Source organism: Hyperolius riggenbachi, chromosome 10, assembly GCF_040937935.1.
Source record: "Hyperolius riggenbachi isolate aHypRig1 chromosome 10, aHypRig1.pri, whole genome shotgun sequence".
NCBI lineage: Eukaryota > Metazoa > Chordata > Amphibia > Anura > Hyperoliidae > Hyperolius > Hyperolius riggenbachi.
The window spans coordinates 87,705,132-87,724,935 of NC_090655.1; the positions used below are offsets into that span (position 1 = coordinate 87,705,132).

At 46.1% G+C, this 19,804-nt stretch overlaps 1 protein-coding gene across 9 annotated transcripts in view; it reads left to right on the forward strand.

Annotated features, from left to right (window-relative positions):
• Positions 1 to 19,804, forward strand: part of FAM13C (family with sequence similarity 13 member C) — a 508,143-nt gene that overhangs the window by 321,174 nt on the left and 167,165 nt on the right. For all 9 annotated transcript variants that reach the window (XR_011024565.1, XR_011024563.1, XR_011024566.1 and 6 more), the window contains 2 exons: positions 4,311 to 4,374; positions 17,429 to 17,513. Coding sequence is in view for 3 of the 9 variants with exons in the window: in XM_068258692.1 (XP_068114793.1) it covers positions 4,311 to 4,374; positions 17,429 to 17,513 (149 nt within the window). In the remaining 6 variants the exon portion in view is untranslated. The remainder of the gene's footprint in view (positions 1 to 4,310; positions 4,375 to 17,428; positions 17,514 to 19,804) is intronic.

The window sequence follows — 19,804 nt, forward strand, 5'->3', positions numbered from 1 at the left end:
CATCCCAGTGAATACGATAGTCCAGCAGAGAAGGCAGCCGCAGCGGGGGAGAATGACAGCACCAGATGACTTACATTCACCTATTGCGATCCACTGCAGCCACTTGGACGCGCCCTATAGACAGTAGCAGTGTTAGAGAGACTTGCCTAAGGTCTCCTACTGAATAGGTGCTGTCTTACTGAACAGGCAGAGCCGAGATTCAAACCCTGGTCTCCTGTGTCAGAGGCAGAGCCCTTAAAGGGACTCTGAGCAGTGCCTGTGGGTATGCCTTTAAGCATACCCACAACTAATTAATTACATCCTCACACCTTCCAGCATGATGTTTGTAATTATATCCCCTGGGTTTCTTATATTTCATTGCATTGTGCTGAATCGAGCTGCCGACTTTGGAGAAAAGTCGTCCTGTATAATACAATGTAACTATGGAAAGATGCATATCATTTAGAAGCTCTCTTTCTCCTCTTTCCAATGATACATAAACTGCCACCCTACGCCTTTTAGTTTTCGCTATTTTCGCGATCGAAATTGCCGTGGCCGCGATTTCGAGCACGAAAATAGCAAAAACTAAAAGGCATAGGGTGGCAGTTTGTTTATCATTGGAAAGAGAGCTTTAAAATGATATGCATCTTTCCATAGTTACATTGGCTGGTTTATGTGCTGATGGGGCCCCTTTGGCTTTGAATGGGGCCCCAAGCGACTGCTTTTGTTGCCTGGTCGGTATTTCGGCCCTGCGAAGCACCCTCATGTATTTTACCATATATATCAGTGGGAACATTAGAGAAAACGCATACCCTGCTCTCTTTCATCCTTCACTGCTCAGCCTGGTTGTTACCAGCCCTGATAAAATCCCCGACTGTATTAGATTCTACAGAAAGTCAAACATGTATAAGTAAACTAAAAATTCAGCCAAATAGTTGTTTGTTTGTTTTTTTGCATTGGATATGCTTAATGAAGGCAAAGATGTTTATGCAAAGGTCTGCAATGATTCCATTTCAAGTAAAAATGGTTCCATTTTCTCTGTTAATGTTTTACTGTGCATTGTGAGGTGATGAGCACAAAGGACAACTGAAGTGAGAGGGATATGGAGGCTACCATATGTATTTCCTGACTGCCATGCCAGGGGTGTTGCTGGGATCCTATGAGCTCCAGGGCACTTTTGGGCACTCCAGCCGAAAAAATGGGTGTAGCCACACACCAGAATGTGGGTGTGGTCATGGGTGGGGCCAAATCTACATGAACTTAACTAGTTCTTGTTTGTACACCTTAAAGTTCCTGACATTTTTGACACGTTAGCAGTGTCGTTTTGATACAGCAGCAACTTTTTAATTATCTGTAATCTTAGTGATACATGTCTTGTTTTTTTCAGTACAATCTAGGCTTTTTTGGGGTAATATTTTTCTCCCAAAACGATTTTGTTTTATAGTCCATTTATAGGGAAAAATTGGACGTAAATGCAGAAAACAAACATTTTTTAATTTTTCACCTTTCCTACAGTTATAAAATATTTGCAAATAAATTATTTGGCCCTTCCTGATTAAAATGATACCCCATATGCCACATTTTACTTCTAGCTGAGAATGTGACGGACCGTTATCCAGAGCTGTGGAGTCGGAGTCGAGGAGTCGGAGTAATTTTGGGTACCGGGAGTTGGTGTCGGTGACTTCATAAACTGAGTAGTCTGAGTCGGATGAGTTTGTACAAAATCCACAGCCCTGGTAAGTATTAGACTAAGGAGTCGGAGGCGAGGAGTCTGAGTCGGAGCCATTTTGGGAACCCGAAGTCGGAGGATTTTTGTACCGACTCCACAGCCCTGCCGTTATCTTTATGTTTATCTCATCTGTTTATTTTCACCTCGGGTCCACTGTAAGGATTGTTGCAGGACAATGTTTAAATGAAGTGCAGAGTTGCCTACTGTAGCTTCAGTGCCAAGTGTAAATTGGTCCTACAGTCTTGTGTCTGGTACTACAGCGAGGTGCATATGTTCACCACACCTGAGGTTTCCAATTATCCAGAAAAAAAGGGCTTGAATGTAAAAATCACTGATTTCATGTGGAGGCTTGAATATATTTGAGTTGCTTACAAGACTGAACAGATCTCTGTTTGCTAAGCAACACTCTGTGTGAAGCCAGCCTACCCATACACTGCATCTGCGGCCTCTGATAAAGTGTACATGTGTTTAGTCATTTGATTTATAAAATGTCATATACACTGAGGTGAGAAATCAGTGGGGCGCCATCCAGCTCATTCACATTGCTTGGCAGTGATCAGCTGACTAGCGGGTGCTGTTTAGAGATATGGAGCTGTTCTATGTGCTTTTCCTCATAGCTTGCCCATCGGTTCAGCACCATCTAGCTGCAGGATCTGGTGCAATCTGGGGAGGAGATGGCTGATCACTGCTGAGATGCAAGGGATTACAGCTTGCATGAAAATGTAATGCAAATTGTATGCAGCTTGAAAAGGACCAGTGAAAGCCAGCAGGAAATATATTTGATTAGTCTAAATCCATGCTGCATACAATTAGGTTTATGGTTGCATGCAAGCCAGAACAATTGCAGGCGCCTGATGATGAAAATCTAGCTCTCTTCCCTCCCCGAGCGCCTCCCTCCCTTTTTCCCTATGCAGAGTCCTGATGAGAGTCCAAATGAGGTTACTCACCCTGCTTATGACATTCCACTGATGAGATCATACTTCAGTCAGGTGTACCTCTAGCTACTTAATACTGAGGTTCCTCTAGCTACCTAATACTTGGGGGCACCTCTAGCTACTTAATATTGAGGGTGCTTCTGGCTACCCAGGTTTGTGGTTTGTAGAGGTCTAGGGTACCAGGAAATCTAGGGTGCCAGGAAATCTGTGCCTATAGGCTCCTGTGAGGTAAATCCGCGCCTGCCATCACTACTGATCTCTAAAAATGAAATTGCAACACCTTGGTCTGAAAGGGGAACATTCCATCTTGTGCGGCCATGCAGGGGGAGGATTTTGACCACGCATGGCACACGGCTGCGGACGGTGGATTCTCTAGCACCAGTTATTAAGCGGGTTTCGGGACTACTGATTTATAAATTAATATTAGAAAAAGCAATTTTATTACTTTATTTTCACTACAGTTCATCTTTAAGTTTTGACAATTATCATACCAACATACCCAATCTCTATAACAAGAAAAAACAGTAGGGAAGATATCACTGACAACTTTCAGACACCAATATCAATAGATCACTTAGGAATAAGACTATTGTTCCGACTTTAGGTGCCATTATGCCTTTAAACTTTTCACTGTCTAAATTCCATCCAAGGATGTTTATTTTCAACTTAGAGGACACTTGAAGTGAGAGGTATATGGAGGCTGCCATGTTTATGTCCTTCTAAGCAATACCAGATGCCTGGCTGTCCTGCTGATCCTCTGCCACTAATACTTTTAGCCATAGACTTTGAACAAGCATATGCAGATCAGGTATTTCTGACATTTTTGTCAAGTCAGATAGGAATAGATGCATGCTTGCTCAAATAATATGAAATAAATGGATAATAATTATATATGAATAAAAAATATGGCAGCCTCCATATACGTCTCGCTTCACGTTCCCTTTAATTAACCACTTAAGGACCAGGGGATTTTTGCTATGATCAATGCTGCGTGGGCTCTCCAGCCCGCAGCACCGATCAGGATTGAACCAGAGCGACCAGACTTCCCCCCTTTATCCCCCACTAGGGGATGTCCTGCTGGGGGGGTATGATCACCGCCGACTATTTCTTCCGTAGCCGGGGGCGGCTCCTCAAAGCCCCCTCCGCAGCTATTTCCGCCCTCTCTGCCCTTACCTGCTTCCCTGCAGGCTATGGGCTGCGCAGGATGGATATCCGTCCTGCGCCCTCTAGGATAGGCTTCAGCCTATCAGATCCTGGCGATCCCCGGCCAGTCAGAGGCCGGGGATCCCCGATCTCGTTTACGGCGCTGCTGCGCAACAGCGCCGTATGATGTAACCAGCGGGGATTTCTTCCCCGCATGTTTACATTTAGCTTGCAAGCCGCGATCGGCGGCTCGCCGGCTGTTCACGGAGACACCCTCCGTGAACTGGCATGGAAAGGCTGCTCAAACGAGCGGCCGTTTCCATGGTAAACCACTAACGACCCGCCGATGCCTATCGACGTTAGGCAGTCGTTATGTGGTTAACATGTGTAGATCTGTGCAAAATTTGGAGGGGTGCTAAACTACACAAACGGAAATGTGGAAATAATTGTAATTGAATGTTTTGATACTTTTAGTATAATTGTCAGATCAGTGGACATAACACTGGTTCCTGTTTATCTTCCAGAAACAGTCCCATCATGCGGATTCACGCAAAAGATATTGTTGAACAGATGCAGCTTATGAATGAGGTAAGGACTCTGTTCTTTTAAATCCATCATTCATATAAAGATATAATGATGAATATGAAGCGTGGGTATAAGTGCAGATCACGTCTGCTCAGCACTTCTAAGGCAACACAATACACAAACACACTGCTTGGCTAATCCAAGATTCCAAAGAGCCAAGTCCAAGAGCATGATCTGTGCTATGGAGAGGAAAATAAGAGGGAGCAGGGATGCTGGCACTTGTGGCTGGAAATAACAATAGCAGTTACACATGTTTTGGAGAACCAGTTCATTGGTGTCAGGGGTCTCTGATACACAATCTGCTTCCATAATTATTATGAAGGGCTGTTGCAGGTATCATGAGGTATCATGAGATAAGGGCATGTACAATATTCTGTTATGCATGGCCTGCACCTCCATGACAGATCTGAAACCAGCTTCAGGCTTTCTGGCCGCCAGGGCTCACACTTGTGCAGATATAGGGGTTATAAAACTTATCTCATGGTATCCATCTGCTTGGCTTCATGATATGGGAAGGAGTGTGTAAGAAAAGGGCAAAAATCTTTTACCCTCCTTGTAAAGCACCTGACCATCAAGACGGGCAAAAACGGTGCCAGACATTAGGGCGCTACTGGGCACCGCCATAAACTGTAATGTGAATTATGGCTATAGTGGTGCTCGGAGGGTAATTTGGGTGCCGGCAACAGACAGAGCCCAAATTAGGAACAAATGTGGTGGGGTGATGCGTTGGCACAATTACATTATTTGTTGGTCTGGGATAGAGAACAAACCTCCTACATACGTGAGCTACATATTACTGCACATAAAGGGTGTCACAGTACAGATATCCTCCCCCAGAGTGGTTAATACTTTTGATACTTGAACCTGTAGGCGTACTCTTTATATTCAGTAAAAGTTAGGTTTTACTGCAAATCTTTCAAAAAGTATATCACTGTGTTGATTGTGTTGTTCCTATACTTATTCTTGCCATGCTGGCATTTAATGACTTACAGTAATGTATACAAAGTAGGGGAAATCTGAGATTGAAGTTGGTGAACTTATGGCTCATATGATGTTTTAAGTTTAGTTATAGGCAAAGCACCCACAACTCCATTATATCTCCCTTGGATTCCGCAGACATTCTTCTCTTAGGGGTATACTCACTTTTGTTGGCAACGGTTTAGACATTCATGGCTGTGCATTCTTGTTTGATGAAATATCACATTTACACAGTTAAATAGTGCTTATACAGCAGACGATTTTTCAGGCATATGATATGTTGGTTGCAAGGGCTTGATCGGGGGAGTGGCAGTATGGGCGTTTGATATCGTGACGACCAACATACGTCGGACCTCCACACGCTGTCCCCACAAGTGCATCTGTATCCCATCATGCCCGTATTTAGCGTATAAAGGCTCACCTCTCTGCCGGAGTGAATTCTGGCCTCCTCTGCTGTCTGATGTCACTGAGAGCATCACATCACACATGCACCAGTGCCATGTGCTACAGGCGCTCGTGGTGATGCCGGACACCAGAAGGTGTTGCACCAGCAGAGAAGCAAGCCTTCATGGGGGGGAGAGCACTCTTACATTTGGGAAGTGGCCAGGCAGTGGTCCGAGGCCAATTTCTGATCTGATTAAATCAGCAGAATATGGGCAGGCAATTGATCCGTTTCTGATCAGATTCTATCAGAGAGAGATCTATCTCATGGTTGATCTGCCCATATATAGAGTAATGTAAGGGTAGCTTTATACAAGCTGTACACTTACTACTTTACATTGGAATCAAAGTGTCATATGTTCAGTGCTGTCCCATGAAAAGATATACAAAAATGTGAGGTGCACTCTCTTTAGTAAGATGGTATACTATGTAGACCAGGTGTTGTTTTTGGTCACTTCAGAACAAACAAACATTCCACGGTGATTCACCGTTCCAGCAGTGAAGATGCCACTGTGTGATAAATTTAAAGTTGAACTAGGTTCCCACTTGGGTGTTGTGTGCCGTAAAGTTGCACTGTATGTTACACATGCAATGCGATGCATACAGTGAAGCATACATGATAGGTATGCTTCATGACAAGTCAGACCCGTTTCTTGGGGTGTGCGAGGCAGGTTACCGCCCAGGTCCCTGGGAGGTGAAGAGGGAGGAGGATGCAGAGGAGTGATTAACTCACCCTCCTGGCCGGGACGAGGCACAAGCGGTGCTTCTGTCTTCCTCTTCGGCGTCCTGGTCTCCATAGCTGCAGGGCGCCAGTCATCACGAAACCCCGCAATAGCGGTTTACGTGAGGATTGGTGTCCTGCAGCTATGGAGACCAAGACGCCGAAGAGAATGATGGAAGTATTGCATTTGCCTCGTCCCCTGGCTGCCTATATTGTGTGGGGAGGGAGGGTGGCACCTATATGTGGCTAGCTATACTGGAGGCACCTATACCTGAATAGCTAAACTTGGGGCACCTGAATAGCTATACTGGGAGCACATTTTACTCTAGGGGGCAGCGCTGGGGGTTCCGTCTTTTTGTTGTTTGTCCCAATATCGCGGGGGTCCCCATTTGTTGTTCGTCCCACTCCCACACGCCATTACCGCTGCACACTCAATTGAGCATGTCGGTACAACATCTTGCAGCATGTCCGATCAATACCTGGCATCGTCAAACCAGGCATGCTCTTTGCTGCACTGATTTTCATTCAATTTGACAATCGAATTGGATGGGGGATGTGTCGCCAAGTCGCATGATGTAGGTTCTGTTCCCACTTGAGCGGAGAACAGAACATTCAAGATGCAGAAATTGTTTACACGTGTGGTTGAGTGCAGAATACTGTATATCCACTACAGAAATTATGTGGCATAGAGTAAGCCTGGCTTACAATTTACTGAAGGTCACCTTGAAAATGTCTGGAAATCCGCATGATGTGATTTTTCAGGTATTTGCACAACGTTAAGTGGAACGAAGGTTACTGAAATGAGATTCCAAACTTTTTTTCCCCACCTTTATGTGCCTAAAATGTGGCGTTTGTAGGAACGTGAAACATCTTACAGGTCTATTCGTGTTACATGAAATGTGGATGACAGGAGATGGTGAAAGAGAGAAGCTCTGTGACTTCAGTTACTTGTGTTGATGCTCTGTGTATGTTAGTAATTATGCATAATGTATGATAGTGGAGTTTCTGCTGCTCTGTGGTAAGCAGCATTACATTGGCATCCATGCTGTGCTGCTTGCTGTCAATGATCACAGGCCCTTTGATATAAGACTGTGTCCATGCAGCGCATACATATAGGCCAAAGCGAGGTGACATCTGTTCTCTACCTGCAGTGGGCACTTCATGCTATGTCAGCTAGATATGACATTTGTGACATGCAAGCTCCTTATGAGAGGTACATAAAGGCTTATTGGATAAAGCAGAGAAAAAACAATAATAATGTTGTAGTGCAGTAACACATGGCGAGCAGCACTAATCTTTTTTTAACTCTGATTTGTTAAAGTGTAGCCAAGGCAAACCTAATGGGAAAAAATGAGGTACTTAACCATTTCAGGACCAGAGGTTTATACCCCCCGAGTGACCAGACCATTTTTTACAATTTGGCACTTCACAACTTCTATTGGTTTATTGCTTTGTCATACAATTTGGCACCCAAATGAATTTTGCCTCCTTTTCTTCTCACAAATAGCTGTCATTTGGTGATATTTGATTGCTGCTGCTATTTTTATTTTAAGTAATAAAAAAAAAAACGTAAAAAAATAAAATACATGCAGATAAGTTGATTGGCTTCCCCTTTAGTTGGCCCTAGACTAAGATACATATACTACATGATACATAGACATATGGCTATGGCAGGGATTAGATTGTGAGCCCATCCGAGAGACAGTTATTAATCCCCTTGGTGTTATGATTCTTTCCAGATTTAAGGGTCTAAAAGCGTTGCAATTGTTCTGCATGCTTTTAGGTCCTAAAACCTGGGGAAAATGATGCTGCTAGGGAGTTCTGCAGCAGCCCAGCACTTACTCACCTCCCTGGGATCCAGCGCAGCAGTTTTTCCTACATCCTCCGAGTGGCGCTGTAACCCTTGAGTGAGATTGCTGGCAGTCGTTATGACGACAGACAGCGATCTCACCAGGGGGAAGCAGAGCCTTGGAGGAGAGGAAGAAGAATGGCAACCGATGCTGGGATCCCCCGGGAGGTGCGTTAAAACGCCTGCTGCATGCATTGCTCTGCATAGACCTCCCTGCGGCTAACACGAGTTCAGCTCGGGGTTACCGCTCCTGACTTTTTTTCCACCCCAAACTGAACTAGTGATTACTGCTAAGGAGGTTAAGTGACAAGACTATACTCTGTGCAGTGCTGCGTAAGATGTCAGTGCTATATAAATATTTACATTTCTAAATACCTAAAAAAAAAAAAAAGTCTGCAAGCGCTGATCACTGGCTGGCAGGCTGATCGCTGGGGCCAGCTGTGTTTACTGACTGACCCATTAAATCTCGCTTCTCGTGAGATGACGCCATATGGCGTGGCGGAGGAACAACAGAGCCTCTCTGCCGCCACCATCCTGCATTAGGCTGTCGGCAAGAAGTTAACTATTAAGAGGTGTCCTCCTGGAGATTACCATTGCTGTGCACGGACCATTGGAATGTATCCGACAAGAGCTTGTTGGATGTTATCGTGGCTCCACTCCCTGCTGTGTCCAAGCGTGGACGTATTGCATCTACACAAGTACAGCCGCGCCGGTGCAGTATTTAGATTTTTAGAATTATTTCATAGAACAATTGTACTGTGTATGTGTAGAAGATGGATATAGATAATTTTGTAGAAATATTTTATACCTGTTGTATCAGGAATGGTGAAAAAGTCAATCAAAACTCCATCACAAATGTTTGATCTATAAAATGCAATACTGTGATTGTAAGATAAAAATGACTGTGTACGGCCACCTCTAATTTAGGCATACACTATACAATAAATCAGATAAATGTTTGAGTCAATAAGCTCAAAAATCTGTTGAATATGAGTTCAAAGCTCACAGTTCTGGCATTGAAATTCATTTTCCATCAGATTTCTCCTAGAATCTGGTAAAGTGTAAAAGGCAGTAAAACTATACATACATTCTGATGGATTTTCAATCAGGGAAATATCGACTAAAGCATACTGTATGAGTACTAAACTATTTCAGTTGACTTTAAACTCTTTCAGGGCCAGGACTCACTAGCAATTGCACACCAATACATATCAAGGGTATGTCTCTACAACAAGCTAGCAGAGACGGGACACAACAGTATTTGTAGGAATTAGGGGGGTAGGAGCCTTATTTTAGGTTTAATTCAGGTCTGTCACCCTTAAAGGGACTCCGAGCTCACGAAAAAAAGAAAAGTTGTACTCACCAGGGGCTTTCTCCAGCCCAGTGCTGGTCGGGAGGTCCCACGCCGGCGTCCTGGCTCCTCTCCTTCTCCCCGCTCCGGTATAGCTGACAGGCCGCAGCCCGGGCGACACTCGGTGGAGTGTCGGGCTGCAGCTTCCGCGTATGACGCGGATTACGTCACACGCCGGCCGCCTCGCGTCATCACGGCGGCCGGCGTGAAAGTACTGCGCATGCGCGATTAAAGCGCGCATGCGCAGTACTTTCACGCCGGCCGCCGTGATGACGCGAGGCGGCCGGCGTGTGACGTAATCCGCGTCATACGCGGAAGCTGCAGCCCGACACTCCACCGAGTGTCGCCCGGGCTGCGGCCTGTCAGCTATACCGGAGCGGGGAGAAGGAGAGGAGACAGGACGCCGGCGTGGGACCTCCCGACCAGCACTGGGCTGGAGAAAGCCCCTGGTGAGTACAACTTTTCTTTTTTTCGTGAGCTCGGAGTCCCTTTAAACCACAACTTGAACGCTCAGCCTCAGCTAGCAGCTGCCAGTTGTCTATGAAAGATCCTGTTAGTCACCATACACACGTGCTGCAAGGAGATCTGTCTATAGCAGCTACCGATTCTCTATACACTGTTGCCAAACTGCCTGCACTACTGCTGGTGTTCATAGATCAGCCTCCAGCTGAAAATCGGGCATCCTCAGCATCAGGGCCAGTTTAAGGGGCCCTGTGGCAAACTGTAGCGTTGCCACCACCGCCCCATTCCCCCCCCCCCCCCCCCATTACCCCTTTGCTCTGCAAGTATAATAGCAGCCATAATTACCTATTGGTCCCGGCGGGTGAGCAGACGGGCAGTGGCTGCACTCTGAGACACGCTGTCTCCCTCCCACTCTATGACCCGGCGTGACATGTGTAAACACGTGCCGGGTCATAGAGTGGGAGGGAGACTTGCCCCTGCCGGGACCAATAGGTAATTATGGCTGCTACTATACTTGGGAGCAGTGCGAGCGGGGGGAGCAGGCAGAATGTAGCAGGGCCGGTGCTGCAGGGGCCTCAGCAGTGGTCGGGGCCCCAGGGCAATTGCCCCCTTTGCCTCTATGGTAGCACTGGCCTGCTCAGCATGGCACACAATGCAATCTCACAAAAGTAGAAACACAACGGTGCATACAATACAGGCACTGCCACAATTCTCTCTAAGGAATGTATATGCTGAAGAAGCTAACTTTGCTGTATTTACATGTTACATGAGGAACCTCACTACAGTTTAGATACTTACCTATGTAGAGGGAAGGCTTTGGATATCATAGAGCAGCGCTGGGCAAACTACGGGCTGTTAAAGTTGTGAATCCAGCCCCTGACGATAGGAGGCCGGACTCCTCTCCTCCCTCCCTCCCTGCAAATATGCGTGACCTGCCGTCAGTGCGCACCAGCATGTCACATGATGCCACAGTGGCCATAGAGATCACTGCTGGCAGGTGCAATTGGGTGAGTTAAACCTACAATTGCTCACTCTCGCAACTCTGCAGGGAGGGGGGAGGTATGCGGGTCACTAGAGGGATGCAGTTGCACCCGAAAAGTCCCCCAGACCTGACATAGACTCTTCCCATCCTAGGTCCTTGCCTCACCCCACCGCTGCCCCCCTGCTAGGTCAAATACCTCTTCAACAACCCTTATGCAGCCTGCTGAAGTACTAGCGTGGTACGGATGCACCCATCTTGGGGAAGCCCTTGGGGTCGTGAGTACTTCGAAAGAAAGCTGATTAGGGCCCTTTCACACCAGAGGACTTTTTCGGCGTTTTAACGCCACAGCCGAAGTTGGCGTTTTCCAAGGTAAAATGAAAGTCCATAGACTTTCATTTTACCTTTCACCTCTAACTCGGCGTTTTGGAGCGTTGCGTTTCAACGCTCCCAGGAGCTTTTTCAGGGCTGTTTACAGCCGAAGTTGGCTGTTGGCGTTTCAATGATAGTCAATGGAAAACGCCAACTTCAGCGTTTTCAAAGCGTTTTCAAAGCGTTTTACAGCTGACTTGTTCACTTATTTTTATAGAAGGAAACAAAAAAGACGTTTTCATATGAGCTGTAGAATGCTTTGAAAACGCTTTGAAAACGCTATGTATTGGCGTTAAGCAAAGGCTGAGTTTCAGCCTTTTCTACCACAGCCTCTAGTGTGAAAGAGCCCTTAGTACCAAAGACAGCAAGTTGCATAACTTAAACAATGGATGGTATTGGAACAAAGGGACAGACCGAGGAGTGGGAAGGTTTAATGGTACCTTACCTCTACACAAGTATTGTGTATCTAACTTAAGCTTAGATACATACAAGCTTCCTCACTTAAGATTTGCTTTAAAGGTTACCTTAGTCCTAAAAATATTGCAAAAATGACGCCCTGTGTGTGTATGAGGAGTAGTGCAGAAGCTTACCACACCTCCCTTGCAGGAAGACTTACCTGCCCTCTGGATATGTCTTCCCACGGAAGTCCATGCATACTCATACTGACATACAGTACATACGGACATACTGCTCCTGCGCCGACCCGACCAACCAGGACTTAGAAATTGCCCCGATTTACAGCATAACCGAGGCTGACGCCGGGGTGAGGGAAGTGCAGTAAGCTTCTGCACTACTGCCTATACACACACAGGTTGTCATTTTTGCAATATTGTTAGGACTAAGGTATCCTTTAATATTTAATAGGCTAAAGGAGGTTGATATACACCTTCAATTTTGATTAGCCAAGGATTAACCAATTTTACCCACCTCCATGAAGTGTGAGGGTCAACAGATTTTAATCTCTTAACCACTTCACGTCCCTGGGCTATTCCCCCTTAAAAACCAGAGCAATTTTCTGCATTTCACACTCCTGCCATTCATTAGCCAATAACTTTATCAATACTTATCACACATAAATGATCTATATCTTGTTTTTTTCGCCACCAATTAGGCTTTAATTGGTTGTTACTTTTTGCTAAGAATTATTTTATTTTGTATGCATTTTAAAGGGAATAAGGGGAGAAAAATTAAAAAAAGCAAATATATCTCAGTTTTCAGCCATTATAGTTTAAAAATAATAAGCACTACTGTAGATTAAACCCACACATTAAATTTGCCTGTTTGTCCTGGTTATTAAAAGATTTAAATTATGATCCTAGTACAATGTATGGCAACGATATATTATTTGAAAATAAAGGTGCTTTTTTTCAATGTTGTGTCTTTGGCTTTACCTGCAATTTATGTGGCTCTTTTGTATCCCCTACCCCTAGTTAGCCAGATGTGCTCCTGTATATTCCCCCCTCCCCCATAGTTGGCCAGATGTGCCTCTGTACCCCTTCCCCCAGCCCCAGTTAGCCAGGTGTGCCTCTGTAACCCCCCAGATGTGGCTGTTTATCCCCTCCCCCCCATAGTTATCCAGGTGTGGTTTTAAATCCCCCCCACCTCCCATAGATAGCCAGGTATGTGCCCCTTTATCCCCCCCCCCCCAAGATAGCCAACTATGTGCCTTGTACCCCCTCCCCCATAGTTGGCCAGATGTGCCTCTGTACCCCTTCCCCCAGCCCCAGTTAGCCAGGTGTGCCTCTGTAACCCCCCAGATGTGGCTGTTTATCCCCTCCCCCCATAGTTATCCAGGTGTGGTTTTAAATCCCCCCCCACCTCCCATAGATAGCCAGGTGTGTGCCCCTTTATCCCTCCCCCCCACTATGGATAGAAAGCTGTGCGCCATGTAATTCCCCTCCCCCCCCCATGGACAGCCAGGAGTGCCCCTTTATCCCCCCCCCCATGGATAGCCAGGTGTGGGCCCTCTGATTCCCCCCCCCCCCTATGGATAGCCAGGTGTGGGCACTGTGATTTCCCCCCCATGGATAGTCAGGTGGGACCCTTTATCTCCCCCCCCCCCATGGATAGCCAGCTGTGTGCCCTGTGATCAACCCCCCCCCATAGATAGCCAGGTGTGGGCCTCTTTACCCCCCTCCCCCATGGCTAGCCAGCTGTGTGTATAAAATACCCCCCCCATATGGATAGCCAGGTGTGGGCCCGTTATAGACCGCCCCCCCCCCCCACATGGCAGGTGCCACCCACGGCCACCCCCCTTGCAGTCACAATCACTCACCTGCACTTGTTCCTGCGACGATCGCGATCCCCTCCATTCAGTACCGCTGTCAGCCTCACTTTGCCGAACGGATCGGGTCCCGGCTTGATGACGTCATCAAGCCGGGACCCGATCCGTTCAGCAAAGTAAGGCTGACAGCGGTACTGAATGGAGGGGATCGCGATCGTCGCAGGAACAAGTGCAGGTGAGTGATTGCTACATTGTGCTGGAGCATGGAGGAAGGAGGGGTATTACAGGAGATCAGGCGGGGGGTGGGTGAATTGGAGCCCTGGGAAGGGATGTAAATTTAGTGTAGTTAGGGGGAGGGGGGTTAATGAGCCCAGGCACGTGCTAGCACGTGTGCTGTGCTCATTAAATCAAAGTAACTTATATTCACGTCGTGTGGCTTTCAGGAGCCACTTGCAACGACGTGAATATACTGTAGCTAGGATGTAAAAAGGTTAAAGAGGAACTGTCACAAAAATCTTAAAATTTAAAACCCATACAGATGAGAAGTAAATTTTTTCCAAAGTAAAATGAGCCATACATTACTTTTCTCCTATGTTGCTGTCACTTACAGTAGGTAGTAGAAATCAGACATTACCGACAGGTTTTGGGTTAGTCCATCTCTTCATGGGGATTCTCAGCATGGGCATTATTATTTATAAAGGTAGTCCCTGAATAAAATTTATACCATGATGCTATACAAATGAGAAGTACATTTCTTCCAGAGTAAAATGAGCCATACATTACTCTTCTCCTATGTTGCTGTCACTTACAGTAGGTAGTAGAAATCTGACATTACTGACAGGTTTTGGGTTAGTCCATCTCTTCATGGGGGTTTCTCAGCATGGGCATTATTAATTATAAAGATATTCCCTGAAAAAGATTTATACAATGATGCTGGCCAGCCTCCCTACTCACCGTACACGTCTTTGGCAGTTGGACAGAGCAACTGCCATTCACAAAGTGCTTTTAAAAAATAAAGAAAACCCCGAGAACCCCCCATGAGAAGATGGGCTAGCCCAAAATCTGTCGGTAATGTCAGATTTCTACTAATTACTGTAAGTGACAGCAACATAGGAGAAAAGTAATTTATGGCTCATTTTACTCAAGAAGAAATGTCCTTATTTGTATATGTTTACATGTATTTTAAATTTTAAGATTTTCACGACAGAGGTCCTTTAAAGTGAACGGGAACCGCATTTAAAAAAATGAGACAGATACTTACCCAAGGAGAGGGAAGGCTCTGGGTCCTATAAAGCCTTCCCGCTCCTCTCCTGGTCCCCTCGATCCAGTGCTAATTTAGTCAAATACTGCTTTACCCGTACCGAATGAGGCTTCAGAAGTCTTCAGGAAGCCCGAGTGCTCCTGAAGAAGGGCGTCCCTGTACCGTGCCTGCACAAGCACGCTCTCTTGCACGCTCACGCCTGTGCAGTATGGAGCCGCATGCCTTCGGGAGGACACGGCTCCCGAAGACTTCCAAATAACCTTTCGGTGGGGGTTTGAAACGGGGTGGGGAGTGGGGGGGGGGGGAGGCAACACAGGATAGAGAGCACCGAGAGAGGATACGGAAGGTTCTATACGACCCAGAGCCTTCCCTCTCCTTAGGTAAGTATTTGCTCCAATGTTTTAAAAATGCGGCTCCCATTCACTTTAAGGACCGTGGTGTTAAACCCCCCTAGTGACCAGGCTATTTTTTACAAATATGGCCACTGCAGCTTTAAGGGCTCGCTGCAGAGCCCCACAATTCAGCACACAAGTGATTAAACCCACCCCCCCCCCCCCCATCTGTTGGTGGGCTATGATTGCTCCCAGGATGTTTATATTTATTTATTTTAAATATATTGTTTTACTATTTCCCTCCCTCCCAAAGCCAGACAATAACAGCGATCCGCTGTCATAGGCTTAAATAAAACCTGTACTGAACTTTAAAAGTCAAAATAAACATACACAAGTCATACTTACCTCCTGTGTAGTCTACTCCTCAATCTATTTTTCCTCTCCTGCGTCCTGTTTGTCCACTGTGATCAATGGAATTCTCCGTCCTCCATTTTGAAAATGGCCATTACCCCATAACAACTTCCTGGTCAGCACACAGTTAAACTGTAACATCGCCCAATTGAGCCATAGGGAAACATGGACACATCAGTTCTCATCTCAGCTGTAAATGACAGCAACTGTAATATAACTGACAGCAACTGATATATTTCAGTTCTGACAAAATGTTGTCAGAATTGGAAGGGATCACTGTAATAAGAAGAAAATAGTGAGCTTCTGAGAAGAACTGATGGCAAGGTGACTATGTAATTTTCATTTGAAGTTACCTCGTGTTTATTTTAAATAATTTTACACAGTACAGGTTCTCTTTAAGCCTATGACAGCGTATCGCTCCTGTCTACCCCCAGGGAGACAGCCGAGTGACACGGCTGTCCTAAGTACAGCGCTGCCTTAGATCGCAGCGCTGTACAGTGTTATTAAATGGCGGTTTCACCGTCTACCAGTCCCCGAGTGGCGAGACTGATGGCGCAGCGGAGCTCCATCATCCCAGCGGAGATGCACATACATAGGGGTGCGTGATCCCCTGCAATCCCTGCCCCTAGCACTTCATGCCAATCGGCGTGGATTGGTCCTGGGGCTGCCACCGGAGCGGTCGGCAAGTAGTTAATACTATGAACAGATTATACAGGTAAACCATCATACTACATGGAGGTGGTAAAATTAGTCAGTAATTGGCCAATCGAAATTAAAGGGATGTACACGCCTTTATCCATCGCTTCAATACAGAATGGTGACTGTGCATTTCCTGCTGCACATCTCCTGAACATTCCAGTCTTTTTTCTATGGTGGGGAAATGTGCAAAATGACAGTACTGCTGAAAAGCTCGGCGCATGGCACATGGGCACAATACTGCGGCATAGAGCGGCGTAGTTACGCTGTAGATGTCCCCCGTTGGCCATTAATGGGCGGTGGGGAGGGAGTACAATGACTCATAGCGCCCAGCTAAGCGCAGCTGCTGAATGACAATGGCTTTACATCACGGCAGAGGTGTCCTCGCCTGCAGATGATGTGATTTGCTGCTACAGCACAAGCAGCCATACAAGCGATGCACGGTGACAGCGCTCTATGCTCAGCTCCAGGGAGCGCCCACGCGTTTAACCCTGTGCTGCCAATAGCGTACGGGGAGGCACGGCTGCCTTGTTTCATCAATGGCGGGGGGCGGTGCTTGCACGCTGATGTCACTGCCGTGAATGAAAGCCTGGCAGCCTATGCTGAGCATCGATTCTCCCCATCCCCCCTCCATGCATCACATTCAACGATCTGGGAGAAAATGAGGTCAGAGTGACGGAATCGCCTTCCCCCCATTTTCATAAATAATCCAGTTACATGAGGATTCTCTGCACAGCCCACGTGTCCTGTGTGCGTAGGTTGCTTTCAGTGGATTCCCCATTAAAGGGCTTGTGGCGCGGGAGCAGGCACTGTTACAGGAAAGACGCCCGCTGCAGGGTCGCTGCATCCTACCAGCCTGCTGCCAGGGAGGGGTGGACCATTTGCAAGCCAGCCTGATGTTCTGCTTCTGCCTGCAAAATACCTTCCTGAAGCTGCAGGCCCTGGAAACTGACTTGTGTTTTCCTTTCTTACCTACTCAGGAGGAGGCGGTGCAGCCCCATGGCTGCAGGGAGACATCCAGCTCAGTAACCCAGACTGTGCCAGGCGAGGTTGTCACCCATGCAGGTAAGCCACATCATCAGCATGGCAGCCCTGCTATATATTGCTTTGCGTTGTTACTGTTGGCATTAAGGTGCCCTTTATTAATGCTTTTCTTCAGATGCAATCATTTGGTCAGATCTGCAAGATCATAAGCAATCGGAAGGTAATTATCGATTCTTCCCATAAACCAGACGAATAGGGCACTAATGCTAGAAACACATGATGCAATTTCACGTCCTATCAACGCGTGATCGGATAGGAAGTTGTACTGTGTGTACATGCCCAAACTGCTCCCGATCGATAAAGGAATCGATTTTCAGATAAGTTTGCAAAATAATTTTCTGTCGCGATCGGACACAGATCGTACATGTCGGAAATTGCATTGTGTTCCCAGCTTTTCAAATACGATCCTAAAATTTAATATTCCAGTTGAACATAGAATCGTTTCACAATGATTTTCTCCCCATACTAGAGTATCATCATAAAGTATCATCATAGAGTATCTGATCATAAAAATCTGACTGGATGAATGCATCTGAGGAAGATCTTGTACCATTAATAGACCCATTTATAGTGTTCACTCCTGGCACGCCTAGCTGTAAAGATACACTGGTTCATTCAGTATTTTCTAACCTTGGCTTGCATGGGCTGCCCATTTCCCTGGGGGGGCTTGTGTGCTAGTAATCTGTGTGCCTGCTGTCTGCTACCACAGCAGAGCGATTAGATCAGCACTTATTAAGACACCAATTGCAATTAACATCATGTTGCTGCCATTTGATTAGATTACTGACATTAATATCGGCTTAAAAGGTAATCCACCCTAATAGGAAGTGTCTTTCCTCAGCATGATATTTATTGACAATTGCAACATAAATGCTGGTAAAAGCTATATGATGGTTACATTTAATGTACATTTGTGTTTTTGTTTTGTGTTGTATAGTAAGTAGTATTCAGGCATCATATGGGTTATTTGTAGCAGACAGGGTCATGTTTCATTTGGAAATATTGTACATGCCTGTATGACATAACAGCTGATGTTACCAGCACTGTATAAATATTACAGTTGCCATGGCACATAATGCTTACTCAGTCCTTGTTAGTGTACATAATAATAATTGCAGTTTTGTTTGGTTGCTGATGCGGTTTATGTGAATCCTGTATCACTCAGGCTTTACTATTGCCATTTTGTACTCTCCAGTGAATTTGCTGTAAAAATTCAGTGCTGTTCATAAACACGTAAACACAGTAGTGTGAGTCATACCGATATGGAACTCTCCAGATCAGCGCTTGCCAGCTCTATAAGGGCCAAGGAGCTATAAATGTAATTACACCTTGTATGCTACATTTATTAGCAGGAGCACAGTAAGAAGGCAAAGGTGTACATTATTCATGATGTAAATAATTCAGTGCTGGCTTGAAGATCTCATTCATGCACAGGCAAATAATAATCCCTCTGTATCTAGGTTCTTATGGATGCTGGCATCTCTTGTCACTGTAGGTTTCATTTGTGTTTTTTATCAGGCTTATAATTGGCACTAGTTTTGATGGAACGTAGCTTTAGGCTGTAAGGCCTTGTGATGATGGGGTTTAACCGCGGTACAGCAGTGCACAGGGAAAGAAACAAATGTCATCTGTCACATTGAGACAAACAAAATTATGATAAAAACAATACTTTTTATTGTGTAAGGCCTGGTTTACAGTGGTCAGTTGCATTGCAGAATAATTGTGTACAGTAAGGCATACAAGAGCACTACTGAGGGGGGGGACAGAGTAAAAAGGTGAGTTTTGAGGGCTTTCTTGAAGATGTTGAAAGAGGGGGAAACCCTAAGGGCCCGTTTCCACTTGTGCCGCACGCGTCAGGGAGACGCACGGCGGCACTTCCGAGTGTGCGGGATCGCAGGCGAATCCCATGAGCCGTGCCATGCACGGCTATGGGATTCGCAGCCTCCTGAGCGAATTCTGCGGGCAGTACCGGCCGAATCGCTAGCACAAGCGATTCGGCCGGTGGTGCCATTATCCCCTATGGCAGAGTTTCCCCGTGCAATTTGTGTGCGGGGAAACTCTGCGTATTCGGAGCGGTTTTGGCTCCGCTCCAGTGGAAACGGGCCCTAATAGGAAAAGGTAGGGAGTTCCATAGTGTTGGAGAAGCTCTTGAGAAGTCCTGGAGGCGTGCACGGGATTGGGTGATGCGGGGTGCAGTCATTGGAGGAGCGGAGCGAGCAGCTAGGTGTGTACCTCCAGGGTAAGATTGGAAATGTAGGTTGGGCAGGTTTGTGGACAGATTTGTAGGCCAGACACATTATCTTGAATCTGAT